At 46.2% G+C, this 26,743-nt stretch overlaps 1 protein-coding gene across 14 annotated transcripts in view; it reads left to right on the top strand.

The window, feature by feature from the left end:
- The window catches only part of kcnma1a (potassium large conductance calcium-activated channel, subfamily M, alpha member 1a), a 1,094,159-nt gene that overhangs the window by 275,035 nt on the left and 792,381 nt on the right, over positions 1-26,743 (top strand). For all 14 annotated transcript variants that reach the window (XM_085970505.1, XM_085970490.1, XM_085970491.1 and 11 more), the window contains exon 2: positions 2,487-2,651. In XM_085970505.1, coding sequence (XP_085826631.1) covers positions 2,487-2,651 — 165 coding nt within the window. The remainder of the gene's footprint in view (positions 1-2,486; positions 2,652-26,743) is intronic.

Here is a 26,743-nt window from a genome sequence, read left to right as displayed (position 1 = left end):
CAGCCAAAAGGGGAAGTTTATCAGGAAGTGGGATTGAAGGGAATTAACCTTAAGAAGACTGTGTGCGAGGTTGTTGAAGAAATTCTGTAAATAGAAGGAGTCTGTTTTTGGCAGGCTTATGTTAAGCTGGCGAACGAAATGACAGAGCGTCGCACAGGCTGAAACTAACAACAAAATAAAGGTTGAGGAAACCTTAATAGTGACGAGAAACAGTTTGAATTCATCCCAGAATCCATCATCCATTTGGCAGCATAAACTTTCCAAGTTGCAAATCAAAGCAGACTGCCCGTGCCGGGGGTGGGTCACATGTTGGCCGGATCTGGATGTCCGCCAGTATAAGCTCACTGCTCGTTGGCCACCCGAATCCCTGCAGACTGACTGATACATTCCTCTGACTGTCCCCTGTTTGCCCTGTCTCCTCACCTGCTGTCCATTGCCCTGGGGTACCTAAATAAGTCTGCTCGTGTGCAAGTGTAAGCACACAGCAAGTGTGCACATATGTATGTGTGCACAGTGGCTGCAGTGTGTACCAGCTATAAGATGTCCTGCAGGAACTCACCAAGGCTTCTTCGACAGCACCTCCCAAACCCGCGACCTCTACCACCTAGAAAGACAAGGGCAGCAGGTGCATAGGAACACCATCATCTCCAATTTCCCCTCCAAGTTACACACTATCCTGACTTGGAAATATATCGCCGATCATCGTCGCTAGGTCAAAATCCTGGAACTCCCTCCCTAACAGCACTGTGGGAGCACCTGCACCACACGGACTGCAGCGGTTCAAGAAGGCGGCTCACCACCACCTTCTCGAGGGCAACTAGGGATGGGCAATAAATGCTGGCTTTGCCAGCGATGCCCACATCCCAGGAACAAATAAAAAAAAATGTATGCAGATATTTTGACATGCCTCGAGTCTTTAGTGCAGTAGCTCACCAGTATAAACTGGAGAGTTCCACTAGCTCGATCCACAGAGATTGACCGCTTATCCTAGATCATGACACTGGGTCTCATCATTTCTTTTAGCGTAGAAACTATGGCTCCAATTTTAACTTTGGATGGATGTGTGGCGAAGAGAGTTTGGAAATGAGGACCGGGCTCTTTTAACTTCCGAGTCATTTAAATCCCACTGGCCAACTTCTGGTCCAGAACGGGCAGGAAGACGGTGGAAAGTGGTGGAAAATCACAAGGCCTGGAGACAAGATGCGGACACAGGGTCGGTGGCGGGATTGGATTGCGGGGGTGTCTCACGGGTGTGGGTGGTTTGTGTTTGGGAAGGGGCGCTGTCCAAGGCAGGAGATCTCTAAGTTCCTGGCCCCACAAAGGAATAAAGATAAACGGTGCCTTTTCCAACCCCTCTGGGGGCTAATAGTCTTCCGCCCTGGTTCAGCCTGGTGCGGAGGTGGCAGTGGATTCCCAGCTCAAGTCTTGAGTTGAAGTTATCAGGACCCGATGCGCACATGTACAAGAAGGACCCCACCGGAATGGGGCAGATGCCCTTGCTGCCTTCTCAGGAGCCCAGGAGTTTTCAGGTGGGCAAGTAATCTGGGTGATTTTAATTGCCCACCTGGTACTTTCTGCCTGGCAGCGAGGGTTAAAATTGTCCACTACGGCCTGGGGTTTCCCAGGTACGGTAGTGGCTGGGCTGATGTAGCACTGGTGAGGAAACTCGCATTTACTGCGAGGAAGTAACCTGATCTCTGTTCTGCTCTCTGACACTATTGTTGAGGTCCTGGGACTCACTGTGTGAAGACCTGGGCGCCGTCCTTTACCACTGTTGGTTCTGTAGTCTGCTGCTCTTGTTGTTCTGTCTTTCTCCACTATGAAGGTCTATGAAGGGAGATCAAAGCTTTAGTGAAGCACAGTATGCGATGAGGATTTCTCTTGACTTGTGTGTCAGCCGTGGCTCAGTGGGCAGCACCCTCGCCTTTGAGTCAGAAGGTCATTGGTTCAAGTCCCACTCCAGGGACTTGAGCACAAAAATCTAGGCCGACACTCCCAGTGCAGTGCTGAGGGAGTGCTGCACTGGTGGAGGTGCCGTCTTTCGGATGAGATGTTAAACCGAGGCCCTGTTTGCTCTCTCAGGTGGATGTAAAAGATCACATGGCACTATTCTGAAGAAAAGCGGGGAAGTTATCCCTGGTGTCCTGGCCAAAATTTATCCCTCAATCAACATCACAAAAACAGATTATCTGGTCATTATCACATTGCTGATTGTAGGAGCTTGCTGTGTGTAAATTGGCTGCCGCGTTTCCCACATTACAACAGTGACTACACTTCAATAGTGCTGATTTGGAACGTCTGGTGGTCATGAAAGGTGCTATAGAAATGCAAGTCTTTCTTTTGGTTGTGTTTTCCCTTCCTGTGTGCTGTTTGTTATGAGCGTTACAACGAGCAAAAGTTGATGTCCTTTAAAAATGTATCTTCTATCTTGTTACGTTGCTGGTGCAAACTCAAAACTTATATATTTTTCTGCTTGATTCTTTCAGGATGCGCAGAAAATCGGTGGCGGTGCGGCTAATCAGCCAGATGATGCTCTCCAAGACGCGGGTGAGAAGGAAGAAGTGCCACAAGGAGAAGTGGGCTGGATGACTTCGGTAAAAGACTGGGCAGGGGTCATGATATCTGCTCAAACGCTCACCGGCCGAGTTCTTGTGAGTCTAGCTCTCCCTATACTCGTCGCGGTCGCAGTGTGTGTGATTCAGCTGAGATTGTTGTGTTGACACCAGGTCCCTGCTATCTACTCCTGGAGCTGAAATCTGTTCGGATTGATAGGCTGTCAGATATATCATTGTGTAATAAAAATGAAAGTCCAGTCACTGTGGAGTTCTTTGGATATCGTTTTGTGCTTTTTTTGCAGAGTTCGAAAGCAGAGATTACAAGATGGGAAAAGAGTGATTTTATTTTTTGTACCTGTTACCATAGATTCCAAACCAGGAACCCGATAAATCTGTCCCGAGCAGTTATTACCAATGTCTCCAAATTTAATATCTAAAAGCAATTGTACATTACATGTGTAATAGTCCAGATACAAGATAAAAGTAAAATAGGTTTTGCTGCTGTTGGGGAGATTGAAAATCAAAATAACATTTCTTCAGGCTTGTAGAGCTAACCGACATCACAGCATCTGCATTTATAGCTATTCCTGTTTTTGCTCTGGAGATGGTCAGTAACACCCCAGCAAATCTGTCTGCATTTATTAGGCTTGAAATTCGCAGGCCAGTGCAAACTGGGCACAGGGATCGATCCCTGCACCAGAATGGGTAGGCCCGAGGCCCTCCCGATATCGGGCCTCAGCCTTCACCTACATCAGACCGGCGAGCTGCAGACACCTGCTGGGCGCCCCCAGGCAGCTCGCCACGGAGACCATTTGAATTTCAGGCCGCTGCGGCCCTCACGTAGGTCTCGCTAGAGCGGGGGGGCGGGGTGCATCGATCGGAAGGAGGGTTGTCAATCGAGAGGGCTGGGGTGCGACGAACGGGAGAGCGGGGCGCGGCAATCGGAAGTGGGGGTCGCAATTGGGGGTGGCGCGATTAGAAAGGGGGTGTGATCAGGGGCACGACGAACGGGAGAGGTGGGCGTGATGATCGGGAGGTGGGGGGAGATGATTGCGAGGGACGGAGATGATCGGGAAGAGGGTCGAGTTGGTGATGGATAGGGACAGCGGCCGGTAGCAGGCCGTGGTTTTAATGTGGATCTGGGAGGAGCACTCCTGTACCTCCCGGCTCCACATTCAGGCATGTATTTTTTTTTTAAACTGACTTTTTTGGTGGCAGACTGCAGCGGTCCCTTTAAGGATCGCTGGTTAGGCCGCACGCCAAACTGGATTTCCTGAATGCAGCCAGCTTGGCCCTGACTGTATTAAGGGCAATCCAGCTTAGTGAAGGAGGCATCAAACAGGCGTTGGGACCTTTACATATAAAAGTAAGTGTCCGAATGCCTGTTTCAGGCACGGTCCCATGTCGGCTCTTTTAATGTTATACGAATCTGGCTGGCGGCGCATTTCCAGCGGAATGCTTTGGTGCCCATTTTACGCCTGTAAAACATGCGGTGCCTCATTGAATTTCTAGGCCTGTCTCTGTGAGAGGTAGAAATGTCCTAAATTTAGCCTTACTCAAAGTATCTGTGCAATTGTTTCTGAGTTGTTTTGATAGCTTATCTACAATACATGTTTTTATTTTAAATTGCTTTCTTTTCATTGTGAGTGTGCAGAATGTCTTATAAAACTTGGCTGAACTGTTACTGAATTACCAATAATGAGGAACTGCTGCTGCAAAACAAATATTGGGAAGTTGATCTCTGGCTCGAAATTCAACAACAAAACTATTGATTTAGTGCAGCAAGATAATCTCAAGGCATTGTGTTTACTGTTGCCTGCACAGTTTGGGGTAAAAATTGGTTATGGCCTGTTTTCAGTCCTTTTACCATCGGCATTCAGACAATGCGTGCCCAAACCGGGAGGCCTGAGCCTCAGCCAAAGTTGGGCCAAAGTCCAAGTAGGTTCCTCCTGAAATAACAACAGAAAATGCTGGAAAAACTCAGCAGGCCAGGCAACATCCCTGGAGAGAAAATAGAGTCAACGTTTCGGGTGAAAACCCTTTGTCAAGACTAAAGAAGCACAGGAAATGAAATAGATTAAGAGGCCAGGCTGGGAGAGAACAAAAGAGAAGAGACATTAAGAGGTATTCAAAACCAGACGAGATGGTGATAGGACTAGTGGAGACAAAAGACGGCTCTCGATTAGGTGTGAAATGTTCTGGCAGAATGAGAGACAGCTGCCATGTGGGAGAGAGAAAAAGGAAAGTGGGTGGGGGGAAGGGCCAAAACAAAGGTGTGGATAAAAAATATAAGTAAAAATGTAATAGGGGCCGAGGTTATGATCTGAAATTGTTGAACTCGATATTGAGTCCGGAAGGCTGTAAAGTGCCTAATCGGAAGATGAGGTGCTGTTCCTCGAGCTTACGCTGAGCTTCCGTGGAACAATGCAAGAGGCCGAGGACGGTGAGGTCCGAGTGGGAATGGGGCGGTGAATTAAAGTGACAGGCGACCGGAAGCTCGGGGTCACCCTTACGGACTTATTTCAGATTTCCAGCATCTGCAGTATTTTGCTATCATACTAGGCTCCTCCTGAAGCTGGTGCCACCCACAGTGAGGCCAAAAGTATTCTGTAACCAGCTGTTCAATTGTTGAGAGATTCTATTGATCATACTTCCATGTTTAATTAGTTGCTTTTTGTTGCGAATGATGCTGTATTTACTCATTCTGCAATATGTAATCTTCTGGATGCTAACTTTCTTAATATATATTGGATAAAGCGTTTCCCTATAACTAGCCACAGATTATTCTCGCAATGAATACATGGAAATGCAATCACCATCATCGGCCGAAATGTGTGAATATAAATGATAGAGTTGGCCAACAGCTGAGTCATAGCCAGCACAAATATAGTCCCAAAATTTAATGAGTCCCTTCAGATAAAGTTAAGGCCACATATATTATTGAAGAAAATAGCAGTAATTTCAACACTGAAATCTCTTTAGTTTCACAAGATAGTTATAACCTGCTTGAGGTTTGCGCTTGAAGTGTTATAACTTCAAATTATTCTTAATTAAATAATTAATGAGGTCATTGTTCCCAGGTACGTACTGTTCTCTGTGACAAACTATCATATTTGACAGAGGCTGTGATCCTCAAGGATCAGTGTTGCAATTACAATAGCCTTTGTCCTAATTTATGCTGCTTGATCCCAATCGTGCCCAGGATTCAGATGACATTTTCAAACCGCTGGCACTTCAGTCTTGCAATGTATGATATCCTCTGCGCCTCTCATTAAAAGCCTGCATCCCCTGCCCATCTATATGTGCAATAGGATAACTTCACCGATCCCGGGGGCGGGGCAGCTGTGCTTAAAAGGAGCACTGGTCTGTGACTCATCTCTACATTGTTGTGGCTCCATCCCTGGTAGCGTGGGATAGATGAATTATTCTTTGTATGTTTATTATCCTGTCATTGTCTCACCCTGAATAATCAGTCAGACACGCCTGTTTAACAAGGGCAAAATGTATAAATCGGATTCAAGGTAGCCAAGTGGGACAGTCAAAGACCCAATGCCTGGATGAGAAGGTTGCTGGAAGACCTACCCACAGACCTGTGCAATTGTCACTGGTTCCAGACGATTAACAGTGGGCAAAAGTGACTCATCCTCTTACTTTTCCTCCCTTCCTGTTGCCAATCAAGAAGTGAACCAGAGCTGCAATTCAAAACAGGAAGCAGTAACAGAAGTGAGTCTGGATCTTCCTGGATCCCCTTACGCACCAAGAACAGCCCCGCCGATTGAAATCTCGCTCATGAGCACCAGAGCAGCCAACGCAAATGTTCCTGCTGATCTTTGGATTGAGAAGTATTTGCTGCGTGATATGATAGGGCATCACGCGAAGGGATAGCACAACTGAGAGAAATCAAAAAACAAAGTTGTTCAAAGAATTTTAATTGAATCAAACTTCATATAAAAATCTTGAGTTAAATATTGGTTGGATGTTTGACCTGTAACCTTGGAACCTTGTGGATTGAGACATTTAAATGTATTAATTTTGGGACTTTGCTGTCCATTCTTGCCTGACCAGGAGCCAACTTGTGTACCAGTAATTCCTTTAATTAGAGTAGGTGGCTGAGGTTGATCTTCTGACTACGAAATTATTAATGGCAAAATTGCACTGTAAGAAATGACCAAGTGCCAATACCCAGTGCCAAGTTTCGATGTGGCTAAAATGTAAGCCCGCTAATTCGATCAAGTTTCATTTAAAAACTATGGCAATGAAAGATCAGATGCATATTTGAACTGTGACCTCAAAACATTACAGTCTGTAGGCTAACGTTATATGACCATATTCGTTTCGGAACATTTCTTCAGGTGCTTCCCAGTAATTCTTATTGGAGTAGATGGAGCTGGGTTAGAGTTCCTTCCTAAGACATGATGAATAGCAAAACTGCACTCTGGAAAACGCTGCCGTGTCAGTCTTTATTCCAGGCCCATTATGGGGCTTAAGAATTGCAAAGCAGCCCAGAAACTGCATATTTTGGCATACTAACCAGTCTACTAATTATCTAGATGAAAAAATGTACAAAACAGCATGTGGTGTTTTAATTTGAAAGATGGGGAAATGGCAATCAGTACAAATTAGTTTAATTTACCATTGAGACTACTTCCTGTCAATCAATAAGCAAGATTCTGCATCAAAGGGAATGAAGGGTGGGAGGAGATCCGACCGGTTGATGCAAGACAAGTGTTTTCTTGAGTTGTAAAAATTACATTTCCCTTCCAACTGCGCTGTCTTTGTACTTTACTAATTGTTTCAGTTACTGGGAAACAATACAGTGATTTAAAGAAAATCACAACTACCAAAGCATTAAATGGACAGCAAAACAAGTAAAGTTTACAATTTCAGTGGGCTTTTTTCTCCAATCATAAAGCTTTGATAGTGAAGCTTGTGGCTCTATAACCTAGAAATGACTGGTGGCATTAGCCTACAGACACTTAATGGGTTCGTATGACATTCTTCTGGTATTTTAAATGGCTTAACGCCTCCGTTAAAATAGCAGATAGGGGAACATCTTACAAATATGTTAAATTCAGGTCTTACGGTTGTAATTTATGTGCTGTCTTTTTATGTCTTTTATTTATTTTATGTCTGCTTTATTTATATTTAAAGTATGTATGCGTGTATATGTCGGTATGTGTTTTTTTGTGATGGCGCCGATGAAGATGGCTGCCGTCCTTGCGAGCTCCGTGCGTACCAGGCAGCTAAGTGTTCTCGCTGCTTGGTGCTCTCGGCTCATCAAGAAAAAAGCATTTCACTGACTAGATTACACTTCTTGTATTTAGTTATGTGACCAATAAAATTGAAAAAAAAAAAATTGAAATTGAAATTGAAAATTAATTGAACGCTAAATTAGCCAGCAACAATTGGGTGATGAGGGACAGTAAACGTTACACATTTTCACTGTTCAGATTATACAAGCTCACCTTCTTGGCAGAAAGTGGTTGCAGAGTTCTAAATGTAAAGTTCCACCAGGGTGGGCAACAGTAAATGTAGAGGTCCTGCCTTTTGAAATGACAGAAACTGTGAAGTGCCACCAATCCAAATTCTGGTAACGGTGGAGCTCCACCATGATGGAGGGGGCGATTTTGCCAATGGGGGCGCGTTGGAGGCAGGACTGCTGCTTGTCGGGTTTTAGTCCCGCCTCCGTTGACTTGTGGCCAACCCACGCTATTTTCCCTTGATTGACCTTGTTAAGCCCGCCCAGCGGGCTTAGCAGGCCAATTAAGGGGAAGCCGGTTACCGAGAACGTCAGCGGATGACGTTTCATCTGTCAAAAATATTTGACAGATGAATTGTCATCGTTTGAAGCTGTCAAACACTGACATTCTCTGTTGTTTGATGAGTCCTTGTACTCAAGACTCACCAAACCTCTTTTGTGAGCAGAAAGTAGATGGTTGTTGCATTGGAGAATGCAGCAGCCATCTGTCATCTCTGCCGGTGAGATGCGAGAGTCTCTGTATCCCCAACTGTTGAAGCCTGCAGGAACAAACAAACATATGTAAACATTTTCTATCACTTTTCACTCACCTCACATACTTACCTCTCTACACTTGCACCCATCACTCATCTCCACAGCGCACTTTTGAACCCCTCCAACCCCCACAGACCCACTGCTCGCCTCGGTGACCCTGGCGGGGTTTCCCGACGTCGGGAAGCCCGCACCTCTGGTGGGAAAATGGGGATAATCCTCTTAACTGCCTGTTAACTACCTGTTAACAGGCAGTTAAGTGGCTGTAATCCCCTTCCCGCCTCCAGGAGACGGGACCCGGCGCGGGTCGGCTACCCGCCTCCTGGGAACATGGCACGGAGGCGGGTTGGGGGCAGGATGGGCACCCGCCCCCAGATTCTGCCATTTTCCTGGCAGACCTGCCTCCCCAGGGCTGGCAAGATCGTGCCCTAAGTGTCAGTAACCGTGGAGCTGCACTGGCAAAGCTGCAAAAGTCTACTGGTCTAAGAAATCAGGTAGAACCCTGATCCTATCCTCACACTGCAGATAGCAATCAAGAGCAAGAGCTTTGGCTGTTCATTTTTTTCCCTTTCCTAACCCGTGGATACTGAGGCTAATTATAGCAACCATCTTGAAGGTGATCAGCCAACTCAACATGGAGCAAGGTTTAAACCTTCTTTATCTGGCTTAACACTCCATTGATGCATTTGCTCACTGAGCCATTGAGGAAGTCCTGCTCCTTTTTACCTTGAAATGGCCTTTTTTGGGACTTGATAAAACCTCAGCAGAACCTTTGCAAAGTAAAGCAAGTACCCTAGAACAGAAGGTGCCTGGGGGGGTGGGGGAGTAATGAGAGGAGTCGTCCTCTTGGAGTTTAGATGTTAATAAACCATAGGGTCACCAACTGTGGTTGAATGTGTTCCTGGAGGTGTCATCATGTGACCGCCTGCCTCCAACTGCCCCGCCCCCATGCTCCCGCCATTGGTCGCCCAACACGTCCATCCTCATGGCAACCGGCCTCCCACACCAATTGGAAAGCAAACAGACTCTTTATTACCCAATTGGATGATTCTTGACTGTCAGTCAAACAGCCTTTTTTCCCCCCATCTCCAATATTTTTATAACTAATAAACAGAAATGTTCAAAGCAAATGGAAAAACACTTTTTTTAATGCTCCTGTGATTTTTCTCCAAGGTTGCCCGCAACAGTGTCCTGGATATTAATCTTCAATTCTTGGAGACTCCAGGCCAGTCCTGGAGGCTTGGCAATCCTAATAAACCATTTGAGCTTAGCAGTTGTACTAAACAATGTCATCTGTTGTTCTACAGCTTTGTAGAACAGTGCATCGCCACTCTGCGCATTGGTAACCACTTGTGCCACCCTGTTGTCTTTTGATTGTGATCGCCGCCCATCTGCTCTGCCCTGCTTGCCCTCGGCGCTTTTCAGGAAAGTTAACCGCAGTGCAGCCCTACGTCAGAGCGGGTCGCTAGGATGAGCCAGGATGACCCCAGAGTGGAGAGCTATTTCAAGTGAAGGAGAGCGAGTGAGGATGAGACCAGGCTCATAGAGGCCAAGCAGGAGTAAGCCAATGAAACCGTTTCTAGTTCTTGCTGCTGTTAACTGGTGCTGTTTGATCACAGCGGAATGAATTCATTCATCCTGTTAGATGCTAAAGCTCACTGGGTTCTGCAGTGCATGTTTGTTTTTTGCCACTGTCTGGCTAATCACAATATTGTTGTGAGCTCCAAGCTCACTATCTGACTTGCCTTGGAGCTTTATAGTCCCAGTTCTTGCTTCACATGGATAAGAGACAGATCAAGAGGCAGATGGTGTCCAGCAGTCTACCGTGTGTTTCCAGATGTCAACTGTCCTTGAGGCTGGAAAAAAATTAACCTATAAAATTCCTGTACGAGATTCCAGTAAACAAGCTAAAGGAAAGTGTAATGTAGTGTTCACTCGGTATTGATGCATCTTTTATGTAAATTAGGGCAGAAGTGTCTTCTTTTTATGCCCGAGGCACTGATTACAGTAATACTTTAACTTCCTAATAATATGGTATAAACATACTCCCATAAAAAGAAGTTTTAAATAGATCTTAAAAATAAGGACTCGTAAACTGTGCAATATAATTACCAGCATCAACAGAGAAAGTCAATCACTGAGCTGTCGCCCATAGTACTGATGACTAAGTCTCTGCAGGTCTAGCATTCCGTCGAACAGCAGTCTGTTATCGCCCAGTTACCGACATATAACCACAACCACGTAGATAGACATCTGCCTGTTCTGGGCACTTTTACTGCGTAAAGCCCGGCTCCCACGACAGGTGCAGAGCTGACTCGCAGTAATATGAGGTGCAGTCACGCGGTGGTAGTTTGGGAAAAGAAAAAATCTGGCAGCTTTTAAATCCACCGCAGATAAATCACCTTGATGCACTCCCCATCCCCCCCCTGCTGTCACTTTCCGCTCCATAAGGGCTGGAAGGCAACTTGTGGTTGCAAAATTGCAAGATGGTGAGGGACTAATAAAAAAAAAGTGACCAGAATCAGTGACTTGTGCTTCTGATACCTCGGCTTATGTCTGCATAACTGATGGGGGGGGGACGAAGCTTGCTTAAAGTGGGTTGGTTCACGCTAACGAGTATAAAAATGATAAACCACTGCAAAAGCAGATCACTGGACCAGCTGTTACGTCGTCCTCTTCAATCCGCTGCTGATGGATCTCTGCCTGCTAGTAAAAACAAAAGGAATGTTTTACTCAGCGCCATCGGTCACTCAGGCCCATGTACTTCATAGCACCAATTTTGCAAGACCAGCACAATCTGTCCTGGGCCTGTTTCCTGGCTGGTCCAGTGCACACTGAGGTACGTGTGCCCAACCTTTTGGGCTCAGATTATTTAAATAGTCAGCATAAGCTCCCAGCGCAGCTCTGGCCTTGAGTTGACAGTTAGCCTAATAGGGCAGGCTCAAAATCTGGCCAGCAACTGAAGCTTAAATGGATCTATACACACACACAAATAGCTTGTTGCATCTTTTATGTAAATTAGGGCCTTTAAGAAGCTTCAAATTTAATTTTCAAATATTTGTCTGTCTTTGCCAAGGCTTGGGATTGGGGGGAAGGGGGTGAGGGCAACTGCCAGCCAAGAATGAAGTGAGTGAAAATCCAACGTGGAGGTGCAGTATCAAGCCTGTGGAGAAACGATGGAGCAGTACAGCAGCCAGTCCACCTGTTTGATGCTGGAAAAGCGAGCGTTCCGCTGCTCAAAGTGGGTGTGAGGAGGATTGCCTACATTGGTGACGAAAGAAAACTACTAGGCACTTGGTCTAAGCGTTAAACAAAGCTCTAATCAACTGTTTTACAACATGGAGGTCTAGTTGCGTCCGTCACTAGTTCCTGTTAAGAATGTCCTGCGCAAGCTGGGCCCGTGCCCGAGTATTTATACTCTCCATGGACAGCGCCACCAGCAGGCCACCCAGTATATTTCATAAGTCTTTCTTTCATGAATGACTGATTCATGTCAATTGGTAATTCAGGGCACTCTCTCCAGCGGGCAGCGGTATATCTTGTCTGTTGAGAGCTGGTATGTACATTGGGATGGGGGTGCCATCTGTTGCACCCTGTATTCCTGGGATCATGGCCACTCAGAGGGAATGTCCTGTGTCTTGTTGAGCTGGTGTCTGCTTTCCACAGGAAAAGTGATGAACTTGTTGTCCCTCGAACAAGACTTCGTGTCGCCGTGGACAGCTGACTAGCCAACTTGATGTCACCAGTGGTGGCTTGGATGGATTAAGTGGAGTTGGAACATAGGAACAGGAGTAGGCCATTCACCTCCTCGAGCCTGTTCCGCCATTCAGTTAGATCTTCTGATTTGTATCTTAACCCGCCTTGGTTCCGTAACCCTTAGTATCCTTGCTTAATCTATCAATCTCAGTTTTGACATTTTCAATTGACCTAGCCTCAACAGCTTTTTGGCGGTGAGAGTTCCAGATTTCCACTCTCCTTTGTGTGAAGAAGTGCTTCCTGACATCACCGTCGACAAACTCTGAGTAAAGGTTTAATGCAGTGACGGGTTTTGTGCCCACAGTTGTCTGTGGGCCAATCTCCAAGAGATGGCATAGCTATGTGGCAATGGCCAGTGTTGAAGATGGGTTGTTCTGACATATCCAAGAAAGACTGTGTGAGTCAGTAAATATGGGTCCTGGGATCAGGATAGGTGCACACACAATACGTGAGGTACAGTTACCGCTGCCACTCAAAAACTGCCCTCCTCCAAATCTAGGAGTACCAAAAGAATCTTAAAGGAATTTGCTTCCTGCCCACATCCAGATGAATGCACCAATAAAGATGCAGATGAAGCAATATCTGTTGTCACCTCTCAGATCCATGCCCATCTCTCCCACAACTCCATGTTTGAATCCCTCCAACCAGGTTTATGTGCCTCTCCCACAGCACAAGAAACAACTTTAACCAAAGTCACGACTGGCGTTCCCTGTGATTATTCTCTGCTGGGTTGTTCACAGCAGTGTCACAGAATCACAGAATCACAGAAACCCCACAGTGCAGATAGAGGCCATTTCGGCCCATCGAGCCTGCACCGACACATATCCCACCCGATCCCCGTAACCCCTACACCAACACATATCCCACCCTATCCTTGTAACCCCACGTATTTAATCCCCCTAACACTAAGGGTCAATTTATCATAGCCAATCAACCTAACCCGCACATCTTTGGACTGTGGGAGGAAACCGGAGCACCCGGAGAAAACCCACGCAAACACGGGGAGAATGTGCAAACTCCACACAGACAGTTGCCACAGATCAGTCTTTAATTCCTGGAGACTCCGGGGCAAATCTCTAGCAGATTGGCGACCCTACCTAAAATGACAGCTGTGGCTCAGTGGGCAGCATTCTCGCCTCTGAGTCAGAAGGTTGTGGGTTCAAATCCCACTTCAGAGACTTGAGCACAAAAATCTAGGCTGACCCTCAAGTGCAGTGCTGAGGGAGTGCCGCACTGTTGGAGGTGCCGTCCTTCGGATGAGACACCTGCTCTCTCGGGTGGGTGTAAAAGATCCCATGCTGCTATTTCGAAGAAGAGCAGGGGAGTTCTCCCCTGTGTCCTTGACAATATTTACCCTGCAATCAACATCACTAAAACAATTTATCTGGTCATTATCGCATTGCTGTTTGTGGGACCTTGCTGTGTGCAAATTGGCTGCCATGTTTCCTACCTTACAACAGTGACTACACTTCAAAAAGTACTTAATTGGCTGTAAAGCGCTTTGGGAAGTCCGGTGGTCGTGAAAGACGCTATGGAAATGCAAGTCTTTCTTTCTATTTTTCCTCACCAAAATATTGACCCCCCCCCCTGTGTATCACTTGAGTGCCTGATCGTGTGACCTGAGCTTCCAGCCAGCAAGGCTCCACACTGCCAGCTTCAGTTTAAAAAAAAAAAATTCTTCTGTACGTTCAGGATTGGCATCTAGATACTATGCTCAGTAGGTAACTGGTTTCAAGCTCGCAGGTAGACGGTCGTTTTCAATGTGAACGTGGCCAGGTTCTGAGTGGAGTCTGGCAGCGTTCTCTTTTGGGACCATTGATGGTCATCATCTTCAGTAATGATTTAGGTCAGAGTATTAATGGAACCATCCACACATTAGCAGATGACACAAAAATATGCCCGGGAGTCGGGAATTTGGAGCAAATATATAGGTTACAGGCAGATTTAGATAAGTTAGAGTAATGAGCCTTTAATGGGGATAAGTGTGCTGTGGTACTTTTGTATCTGGAGAAACTCTTTAAGTTAGGGGGGACCTGGGGGGTCATGGTTGATAATTTATTCAAATTCACAAACCACATGATAAAGCCATTGGAAAGACACGAGGATTGTAGGTTGTTTTGCTAGGACAGTAAACTATAAAATTAAGAACACTAGGGGGCTAAATTTGGTTGATTTGCGCCTCCCGTTTGCCGGCACTCCCGGTCCCTGGTGGCCCAGCTGGGCGCCGGGACGCGCTGCGCCAGGCCCCTCCCCTTTAATAAGGGGAGGAAGGCCTGCAGTACCGCGGCACGTAGCGCCGTGATATTGGCTCACAGCGCCCCAAGAAGAACGCGGGGCGCTTCCTATAGCGCCCCTCCTCCCTCTCTGGGCGCTACCTGGGAAAATCGGCCCCAGCGAAGGCACTCCCCAATTTTTACCCCTATGTGTACAGGACCTTGGCATGGGCATACTTGGAGTATTTGATCCCCACACATAGTGGGAAATGTCAAGACTCTTCTAGCTCCCTCTCCCTTCCTCACTCAGTCTCTTTCTCCCTTCCTGAATGGCGGAGCAGGCTCGAGGGGCCGTATGGCCTACTCCTGCTCTTAATTCTTATGTTCTTATGTTCTAACTCAGTGTCTGCCTCTCCCTCACCCAGTAACTGTCTCTCTCTTGCCCTTCCTTACAGTCTCTCTGTCATTGTTTCAGTCCATCTCAGTCTCTCTTTCTCCCTCCCTCCCTCAGCCTTTTTCTCCTTCCCTCGCTCACTCGCTCTCCCTCACTCCTCTCTATTTCCTTCTCTCTCTCTTTTACTCAGTGTCAGTCTCTCGTCGATACCGACTGCCTGCTTTGTCAGCGAGCAGTCAGCAGTTCTGTCCTTTGCTCATGCTGCAGCTACATTGTCTCAAAATGTATGTGTCTTTTACCACCTGCAAAATATCCTCACAACCCATTGCATCCTATCTCTTCTCTGTACATGCTGAAATATCGCGCACATACAGTAGAGGCAGCACACCATGAATATGGGGCGAGTTCATCACTCCCCATTACCCAATGCGAATGTTGTAAATGCTCACTCAGTGGGACCTCTACAGCATGCTAGGCAAAGGTTGAAAGGTGCAACTTCACACTGTGAGTAGCAGTAATGCTAGAAACCTAGAGGACAGATAAATATGTATGGGACGCATACCGAGAGAGGGAAGAAATTGTGCTATATGTACAATGGAATCATTAAATAATTGGCCAGTGGTTGTCAAATCCAGTGTAGAAATCAGTTCCTGGCCCAATTTGGGCCATATTAAAATTCTGATTACATACTATATATAAAAAAAATCATCTCTGGGACTCTCACACACTATTTCTTTGTGCTATAAATATGTCCAACTGTTATGGCTGCTAATGATAGCATGTAGACACTGCAACAAAGAATTAAGGCTTTAACAGGCATTCTACCATTTTCACAGCAGTTTTACAGTTGTAGACTGCTTCATTTGACCTTATTCAACCTCTGCTGGTGTGGTGAGGTGTTTTTTTAATTAATTCACGGGATGTGGGCGTCGCTGGGAAGAGCAGCATTTATTGCCCATCCCTAATTGGCCTTGAAGGTCATGCTGAGCCACCACCTTCAACCGCTGCAGTCCGTGTGGTGATGGTACTCCCACAGTGCTGTTAGGGAAGGAGCTCCAGGATTTTGACCCAGCGACGATGAAGGATCAGTGATATACTTCCAAGTCAGGATGGTGTGTGACTTGGAGGGGAACTTGGAGGTGGTGGTGTTCCCATGCATCTGCTGCCCTTGTCCTTCTAGGTGGTAGAGGTCGCGGGTTTGGGAGGTGCTGCCGAAGAAGCCTTGGCGAGTTGCTGCAGTGCATCTTGTAGATGGTACACACTGCAGTCACGGTACGCCAGCGGTGGAGAGAGTGAATGTTTAAGGTGGTGGATGGGCTAATAACGAAGTGGGCTGCTTTGTCCTGGATGGTGTCGAGCTTCTTGAGTGTTGGAGCTGCACTCATCCAGGCAAGTGGAGAGTATTCCATCACACTCCTGACTTGTGCCTTGTAGATGGTGGAAAGGCTTTCGGGAGTCAGGAGGTGAGTCACTTGCTGCAGAACGCCCAGCCTCTGACCTGCTCTTGTAGCCACAGTATTTATGTGGCTGGTCCAGTTAAGTTTCTGGTCAATGGTGACCCCCAGGATGTTGATGGTGGGGGATTCGGCAATGGTAATGCCATTGAATGTCAAGGGGAGGTGGTTAACATAGAATCATAGACGATAGGAGCAGGAGTAGGCCATTCGGCCCCTCGAGCCTGCTCCGCCATTTAATGAGATCATGGCTGATCATCCAAATTCAGTACCCTGTCCCTGCTTTCTCCCCATATCCCTTGATCCCTTTAGCCTTAAGAAATATATCTAACTCCTTCTTGAATATATTTAATGAATTGGCCTCAACTGCTCGCTTGTTGGAGATAGTCATTGCCTGGCACTTGTGTGGCATGAATAGCCTTTGAGAAGGTGGTGGTGAGCCACCTTGAACCGCTGCAGTCTGTGTGGTGAAGGTACTCCCATAGTGCTCTTAGGTAGGGAGTTCCAGGATTTTGACCCAGCAACGATGAAGGAACGGTGATATATTTCCAAGTCAGGATGGTGTGTGACTTGCAGGGGAACTTGGAGGTGGTGGTGTTCCCATGCACCTGCTGCCCTTGTCCTTCTAGGTGGTAGGGGTCGCGGGTTTGGGAGGTGCTGTCGAAGGAGCCTTGGCAAGTTTCTGCAGTGCATTTTGTAGATGGCACACACTGCAGCCACAGCGTGCCAGTGGTGGAGGGAGTGAATGTGAATTTGTGCGTGTATGGGGGGGGGGACAGGCGTTTTATCCAGTTTCTGCTGATTTTGTGTGTGTGATGTTTTGTGTCTGGGTGACACTGCTATCGCTGCTGATTTTGTGTGTGGCACAGGAGTTTTATCCACTCTCTGCTAATGCTTTGTGTATATCTGTGTGTCTGTGTGGGAGTTCCATCCAACCTCTGCTGACTTTGTAGCTATCAAATGTCCATGGTTTACGTGAACATCCACTTTATCAGCTCCTATGGGGAAATCAATAGAAATGTGAGCGCAGTACATAAATAGTCTTTGGGTGGATAACATGGGCCTCATATATCCTGTCATTTGACTCTTTCCAAGTAAATTTTAATGATTAGCAAAGTTTACTGACTAGTCTATATGTACTCATCTGCAGTGCATACCTGGTTTTAAGTAATTTTATATCAGCAGCCAGTAAAACATCAGCAGCTGTACCCTTTGTAAATCCTCCACACTTCCACCTTCCCCACAAGTCGGAAAAATTGACTGACAAACACAATTTAAAAAAATTTGTAAAAGCTTAGTGAACAGCGACTTTGCATGAGCTCGTAATGTGTACAGAGCTTAAACATATGTGCCAACCTTGCCACAGTGGTAGCACTCTACCCTTAGAGTCTGATGGCCATGGGTTCAAGCCCTACTCCAGAGGTTTGAGCACATACTGTAGGCTGACATTTCAGTGCTGTGGGAGTGACTCGCTGTTGGAGGTGCCGTCTTTTAACATGAGATGTTAAACCGAGGCCCTGTCTGTCTTCTCAGGTGGGCGTAGAAGGATCCCATGGCACTATTCTGGTGTCCTGGCCAACATTTATCCCTCAATTTAACTTTAAAGTAACCCAGATTATCTGGTCATTTACCTCATTACAGTTTGTGGTAATGTTTCCCTACATTACGAGAGTACAATTGAAAAGTAATACATTGGCTGTGAAGTGCTTTGGGACATCCTGAGGTAGTGAAAGGGACTATATAAATGTAAGTTAGTTTCTTCTTTTAATGCTCCATGTTGACTTCATATTGAGACTGTCCCAAGCTGATTACTTGGGATATGGTTTGAGAACAACATGAGTAGCATGCTAAGCACTGTGGGTGAGGCATGTCCAGTGAATTTTTGCTGCATTTGGGTGACTTGCTTCTGTCGGAGGTGCCATCTTTCGAATGAGATGTTAAACCGAGGCCCCATCTGCTCTCTCAGGTGGATGTGTAAGATCCCATGACACTATTTCGAAGAAGAGCAGGGGAGCTATCTCCGGTGTCCTGGGCCAATATTTGTCCCTTAATCAACATCATTAAAACAGATTATCTGGTCATTATCACAGTGCTGTTTGTGGGACCTTGCTGTGCGCAAATTGGCTGCCGCATTTCCTACATTACAGCAGTGACTACACTTCAAAAAGTGCTTAATTGACTGTAAAGCACTCTGGGACGTTCTGAGGTCGTGAAAGGTGCGACATAAATGCAAGTCATTCTTTTCTTTTTCTTACCCCCTTGCAGGGGCAGCCGGGAATAGTTCTTGCTGCTCAATGGAGAAACATCCACATCAAAGGCCTTTTATTCTGTCTTCAGTGTCTTCAAAACTCCTGTTCCCAAATTAAACTCCATGTAAAGGTTTCAGTTTTCACAGAACTGAACTGAACACTGACAAAAATCACATACAATAAAAAGGAATTTGGTATTCAATGGCCTTGAACAGAGGCCTTTACTTAGGCCTTTTTCTGAGTTTAAAACCTACCTCTTTGACCAAGCCTTTGGTCATCTCCCTTAATTTCTCCTTATGTGACCCGGTGTCAAATTTTGTTTCATAGCGCTCCTGCGAAGCACCTTGGGACATTTTACTACATTAAAGGCAAGATGTAAATATAAATTGCTATTGTTGTACATTCTTTTCCTGAGCTAGTTGTGCAGAGGTCTCAAAGAATCTGCAAAGGGATATAGACGGGCTAAGTGAGTGGGCAAACATTTGGAAGATGGAGTATAATGTGGGAAAGTGCAAGGTTATCCACTTTGTCAGGAAAAATAAAAAAGCAAATTATTATTTAAATGGAGAGAGATTACAAAATGCTACAGTTCAGAGGAACCTGGGTGTCCTTGTACATAAAATACAAAAGGTTAGCCTGCAGGTACAGCAAGTAATCAAAAAGGCAAATGGAATGTTGGCCTTTATTGCAAGGGGGTTGGAGTATAAAAGCAGGGAAGTCCTGCTACAACTGTACAGGGTATTAGTGAGACCACACCTGGAGTACTGCATACAGTTTTGGTCTCCTTATTTAAGGAAGGATATACTTGCATTGGAGGCAGTTCAGAGACGATTCACTCGGTTAATTCCAGAGAGGAGGGGGTTGACTTATGAGGAAAGGTTGAACAGGTTCACAGAATCACAGAAACCCCACAGTGCAGATAGAGGCCATTTCGGCCCATCGAGCCTGCACCGACACATATCCCACCCGATCCCCGTAACCCCTACACCAACACATATCCCACCCTATCCCTGTAACCCCACGTATTTAATCCCCCCTAACACTAAGGGTCAATTTTATCATAGCCAATCAACCTAACCCGCACATCTTTGGACTGTGGGAGGAAACCGGAGCACCCGGAGAAAACCCACGCAAACACGGGGAGAATGTGCAAACTCCACACAGACAGTCGCCCGAGGCTGGATTCGAACCCGGGTCTCTGGCGCTGTGAGGCAACAGTGCTAACCACTATGCTACCATTGAGCCTATACTCATTGGAATTTAGAAGAATGAGAGGTGATCTTATTGAAACATATAAGATACCGAGGGGGCTCGACAAGGTAAATGCAGAGAGGATGTTTCCCCTCGTGGGGAAATCTAGAACCCGGGGGCATAGTTTCAGAATAAAGGGTCGCCCTTTTAGAACTGAGATGAAGAGGAATTTCTTCTCTCTGAGGGTCGTAAATCTGTGGAATTCTCTGCCCCAGAGAGCCGTGGAGGCTGGGTCATTAAATACATTTAAGGTGGAGATAGACAGATTTTTGCAATATGAGGGAGTGAAGGGTTATGGGGAGCGGGCAGAGAAGTGGCTTTGAGCCCAAGATCAGCCATGATCTTATTGAATGGCGGAGCAGGCTCGAGGGGCCAAGTGGCCTATTCCTGCTAGTTTTTCTTATGTTCTTATGTCCCATCGACTTTTGTGGGGATGCATCATCTTTTCTTGAAGATGAACAACAGCCTCCCTGAGTTTTATAGGTTGGCATGTAGGTTCTCTCTCCCCTTCACACATGTATGTGCGCGGCACATGCACGCATTCTTGTTTATATTTTGGAAGACATGCAAGCTGTTGAATGATTTGTCATGGCTCGGAGAAGAATTCGTTTTCCTGGGGATGGATCCATTACTAACTGACTAATAGAAACTGCGCACAATCATTTAAGTTTAGCATATGATAGATTTTTGATGTACTGGCAGAGACGTTTAAGTCCCTTTGTCATGCAATTAATTACATTGTTTTCACTAGTTTTAATGCATTCCCTGGGGCAAGAATGCGGAGGCCTCCACGACGACAGATGACTGGCATTAAGAGGACCCTTTGGTGGAACCAGGCCACCAGAGTCCCTGTAACACAGTACCTCCATTTCACTGCTGGAGAAAATAAGAGAATGCTGAAAAATAAGCCACAATCATTATACAGAAATCAGTGTGTGTGCTGCCTTCAAGGCAGTAAACATCTTAATGATCCGTGCTGTTGCACACAGCTATAACCATGTGCATACAAATGCCAGCTCTTGGAGTATTAATGGGTATATTTAAATATTATCTAACCCAGTTTACACTGCGCATTTCATAATCTAGAAGAGTAAAATGCTTCAGGCCTATTGAAGGTTTGATAACTGAGTGTGTGTGAATGTATATACAGGGGTAATGTTATTTTGTTAACTACAGCTTCCCACCAATGCTCACCCATGCCTTTGTTACCTCTAGACTTGACTATTCCAACACACTCCTGGCTGGCCTCCCACATTCCACTCTACGTAAACTTGAGGTCATCCAAAACTCGGCTGCCCGTGTCCTAACCCTCACCAAGTCCCGTTCGCCCATCACCCCTGTGCTCGCTGACCTACATTGGCTCCTGTTAAGCAGTGCCTCGATTTCAAAATTCTCATCCTTGTTTTCAAATCCCTCCATGGCCTCGCCCCTTCCTATCTCTGTAATCTCCTTCAGCCCCACAACCCCCCACCCCACCCCGAGATATCTGCGCTCCTCTAATTCTGCCCTCTTGAGCATCCCTGATTATAATCGCTCAGCCATTGGTGGCCGTGCCTTCTGCTGCCTGGGCCCTAAGATCTGGAATTCCCTGCCTAAACCTCTCCGCCTCGCTACCTCTCTTTCCTCCTTTAAGATGCTCCTTAAAACCAACCTCTTTGACCAAGCTTTTGGTCACCTGCCCTAATTTCTCCTTATGTGGCTCGGTGTCAAATTTTTTGTCTTACAGCACTCCTGTGCAGCACTGTGGGACATTTTACTACGTTAAAGGCGCTATATAAATGCAAGTTGTGGCTGTTGTGCAGTGTAAATCCAGTGCTTACGCCCAGTGTGACTCCAGGGTGAAGTGGAGTGAGGCTCCCTCCTCTGGGGAGGCTGACTCTGCTCTGCTTCAGTCTCAGGTTGGGAATCGACACTGGATTCTGGCTGCAGCAAGGGAACGTAAATGCCGCCTGGATCCAGCGTCAGGGCTCGAAGCGCCCCAGAATGCGGTTGGATGCTCCATGCCCTTTGTCATGACGCGCCTTGTTGGTTCAGCCTGCTTGCTTCTGCTGGCCTGGCGCGGTTATTCTGATTGGTCGAGCTGACCATGATGACCGCCCCCCCCTCTCCATACAGTGTCGCTCGTTTTTCCCTGGTGCTGAAGTCCAGCGTTGCAAACCATTTTAGCGGATGACCAACAGGCAGCAACTGAGGACAAAAGCGCAGGCAAAGATCAGATGCTTTTCATCTTACCAACAAACGCACGCAAAAAAAATCGCCATGCGAATGAGTATTGAGGTCACAGGCCCAACGTTGATGTCTGTTACTCTGTGTTTTTATTTATTAATCGAATATCTGATCAGCCACACCTGGATTCCCAATTAGCCAAATGTGGCTAGTGGTTAATGTATTGGACAGCACTGCCCTGTGGAATTAATCAGCACGCCCACAGACAGACATGACTGGGGTCTCAGCGTGGGAGGACAAATCGAGAGGTGGTCCTAATGAGAGCTGATTAAAGCCATCCTATGTATTTCCCCAGACCTGACTTTCAGTTTGCGCTAGAATGCAGAAGCCATTATTTTAAAAAATGTGTTGCAAATACTGTGCACGACGATTCTGTCACTTACCTGCAAACTCCCACCTGCACGTTGGCTTTCCTTCCCCTCGCGTTTTACCTGCCACTTCTTAGCCCTCTCCCCTTTTAGCCTTGGCAAAGGTTGCCAACGAGTTGAAATGCCCGTTGAGCATTTCCAACGACCGCGAGGATTCCTGCCCCGCGATTTTTTTGCCATCTCCCTCGAACTTCCTTCATCTATTTTTACATTTTACGCTCATCACAATTTCCCAGCTCCACTCCTGCACCTGTTCCAGTCCACGCTTTGGAGCTCTGAATAATTATGCAAATCGTCTGATCTTGGAAAATGGAGTGCTATTAGCATTTAGAACTGACTCAGGCCAGGACATAAAAATAGACCCCTATGGTTAAAGAGTAATCCGCTGTCTTATGAGATCTAAAGCAATACCATTAAAAGGAGCACGACAGAATCCCTTTCCCCTTTAGCGACATTATATTTCAGGATTTTTTTTTTAAAAGAGAAGTTGAAGCATATCTGAGAAAGACATGCTATATTCATATGTAATCTCTTTAACTAAAAAGAGCAAATACCAGAGCCGCATTTTCTTAAGTTGTAAAGTAATACATTTTATTTCCCTCAAAGATTTAGGAGCAGGTATTGTCATTTAACTGCTAGAAGATGGATATTGGGTGTACTTTTAATGCTGAAGATTTGTCATGGGTCATCTCCTGATTTTCACTCCTCTCCGATGGGCCTGAAAGGATCCCTTGGCTGACATCACCAACGCTTATCTACTTCATTGCTTTAGTGAGCAAATGAAGGATGAATGGGGCTCCACGGCTTTAAAATGAATTATTTTAAGACCTTCTAGACGCGAAGCATTTTACCCATAAAAAAGTTATTTTGTACTGCATCATCATACCCATCTCATCATCCCATACCCAGACGGTAGTCAGTTATCATTTGCACAGCTTCCTGACTCCAGAAAACAATTTTAAGGCTTAAAGATAGTCGGTGCCTTTGAGTGAATCTCTTTTAAACTTAAAAGCTTGGCATGGTAGTGGAGATGGCATTGAACCAGCACCGTTGATCTCGTGAATCCTTAAATCCCACTATGGTGAGTTGAGAGGATGCACTGCATGAAAGGGCTGTGGAAACAGATTCAATAGTAACATTCAAAAGAGAATTGGATAGATATTTGAAGAGCAAAAATTTCCAGGGCTGTGGGGAAAGAGCAGGGGGGAGTGGGACTAATTGGAGAGCTCCACCAAAGAGCCGGCACAGGCACGATGGGCAAAATGGCCTCTTCCTGTGCTCTGTCGTTCTATGATTCTATGAAAGCTGCTGGATCAATGTAAAGACACAATTGCCAGCCGACACATGACTCCAGTCCCACACTTTGTGGCTGACTCTTGGGGCACTAGGGAAGGGCAATAAATACTCCCTTGTTGCCTGTATCTCTCGAGCGAATAAAAACAAGTCGGTGAACTCGCTGACCTCACGATTCCAGCAGGGAGCTTCTCTCCAAGGGATTGTGGGTTACATAGAAACATAGAAGATAGGAGCAGGAGTAGGCCATTCGGCCCTTTGAGCCTGTTCCGCCATTTAATAGAATCATGGCTGATTATCCAAGTGCAGTACCCTGTCCCTGCTTTCTCCCCATATCCCTTGATCCCTTTAGCCTTAAGAAATATATCTAACTCCTTCTTGAATATATTTAATGAATTGGCCTCAACTGCCTTCTGTGGTAGAGAATTCCACAGGTCACCACTCTCTGGGTGAAGAAATTCCTCCTCATCTCTGTCCTAAATGGCTTACCCCTTATCCTTAGACTGTGACCCCTGGTTCTGGACTCCCCGGCCATCAGGAACATCCTTCCTGCATCTAGTCTGTCTAGTGCTGTTAGAATTTTATAAGTTTGAATGAGATTTATAAATTGGCGAATCATTGAGGCAATGGTATCCCTCCTACCTCTGAGCTGCACTCCCTTGGTGCGCAGTTCCCCACTGAGGGTGTGGAACCAGTCACTTAGCCCATCAAGCCCATTCCTGCCACAAATCACACACAGTTTATTTCATCAGGGATCACGTATGAATGACAAACATAGGTAGAGCTCTGGGAAACTATTTCCTGACTCCCTGAAGTAATCCACTGAAACTCTAGGATGCCAGTCTCACATTACACCCCATGTTATTCCACACTGACGAGTTGCATTCCACAGATGATATTTCCATGATCTTGGCTGCACCGGATCCTTGGCGTTGTGTAGAGTATTTGATCATCTCAGTCTATACTTAAACTCTCCAGTCCTGTGATTAACCATTTCTTTTTTGAAATGGAGTTCATTGGTTGGAGTTGATTCCATATATCTACAACTCGTTGGTCAAACAATTTCAATCGTCCTCTGACTCTTTATGAGTTTGTTCTTGCCCACCCCCCACTTTCCATTAGGCCCCACTGTGCCAAGTGCTCACTGTCCCTTCCCATAATCTGCCTTTAAGAGCTCGCCAGCATGCTCCTTGATGGCTCCGCTGGTTGAGGCAGTGACTGGCTGAGGCTGGTCTGTGCACCTCAGGCATTCACTACCTTAACCAGCGGAGGCATCAAGGAGCATGCTGGCGAGCTGTTAAAGGCAGATTATGGGAAGGGACAGTGAGCACTTGGCCTGTGCTGAATTTACTGTGTAACGCAGTAGGTTTTCTAGCCATATTTCATGTGTAAATCCGACCGCAAGCACAATGGCTAATGATAGAGCTATCACTTACCCCTTGTGTCCGGATCTTAACAGAGCACTTCCCAGGTTTAAACACAAAAACATCGGGATTCAGTCACCTCTGGCTGGGTAAACACTACAAATTGTGGAGGTGGGAATTTTAAATGGTATTGGAGGAGGCTCACCTGATGCAGCATCATTTATTCTCACTGCTAAGCAGAAATAGAGTCTTGTGACTTTTTTTATTCGTTTATGGGATGTGGGCTTCGCTGGCAAGGCTGGTGGTGAGCCGCCATCTTGAACCACTGCAGTCCATGTGGTGAAGGTGCTCCCACAGTGCTGTTAGGGAGGGAGTTACAGGATTTTGACCCAGCAACGATGAAGGATCGTCGATATACTTCTAAGTCAGGATGGTGTGTGACTTGGAGGGGAACTTTGAGGTGGTGGTGTTCCCATGCACCTGCTGCCCTTGTCTTTCTAGGTGGAAGAGGTCGCGGGTTTGGGAGGTGCTGCCAAAGAAGCCTTGGCGAGTTGCTGCAGTGCATCTTGTAGATGGTACACACTGCAGCCACTGTGCACCGGTGGTGGAGGGAGTGAATGTTTAAGGTGGTGGATGGGGTGCCAATCAAGCGGGCTGCTTTGTCCTGGATGGTGTTGAACATCTTGAGTGTTGTTGGAGCTGCACTCATCCAGGCAAGTGGAGAGTATTCCATCACACTCCTGACTTGTGCCTTGTAGATGGTGGAAAGGCTTTGGGGAGTCAGGAGGTGAGACACTCGCCGCAGAACACCCAGCCTCTGACCTGCTCTTGTTGCCACAGTATTTATGTGACTCCTGTCTTATATTTCTTGCTGGCAGTATGCAAGTGACCTAAAATGAAGATTATCACCAGCTGGATTCAGGAGACGAGATCCAGCCCAGTAGTTCAGTAAGCATGAATGGAACTTGAAAAAATAACCATATATACTAATTTGTAGTTAATTTGTCCTTGGACACACCTTCAGCTAGTTCAAGACTGCAATTAAAAGAAAGGGCATTCACCAGAACGTTGAGGCAGTCAGGCATTAGCAGTGAGTCACAGCCTGGTAACGTAACAGATTCCTGTGTGAGGTGAGCCATTATTGCTGTCTGCTAACCAGAGTCTGGGTGCTGTCAAAAGGGCCAAAACTTTGCTCTCTCTTTCAAGGCCCTTGTAATGAATTTAAAATTGACATGTTCCTAATTTATGGATTGCAAACCAGTAAGATGAATGTGCAATAATGTGCAGACTTGTTTATTTGGGAGGTGAATGTAGTCAGGAAGGATTGCTCCTTTCAAATTTTGGGTGCTCATTTCATCAGAAGTATATAATTTTTTTTAAAAGGGTTTGTAATGCAGATGGTACATATAGTTTGCCTCTAATCCCAGCTGGAATAAATCATTTATTCGACAATAGTGCGGCGACAGAAATGGTTAGTCCCTTCCTGTGCCTGCAGCAGGTAATACGGAGATGCTGGAACCCTTCCATTTCGGTTAAAAAAAATGAGAAGTTTAAAAGAAAATGGGCTTAACCTGAACTCAGAATTCAGGCGATCTTTATAATATCATGGG

The sequence above is a fragment of the Somniosus microcephalus genome, chromosome 29 (assembly GCF_052327205.1).
Source record: "Somniosus microcephalus isolate GS21.2 chromosome 29, FLI_Smic_1.0, whole genome shotgun sequence".
Lineage (NCBI taxonomy): Eukaryota > Metazoa > Chordata > Chondrichthyes > Squaliformes > Somniosidae > Somniosus > Somniosus microcephalus.
Note: the sequence above shows the minus strand (reverse complement) of the source record. Positions and strands in the feature narration are given on the sequence as shown.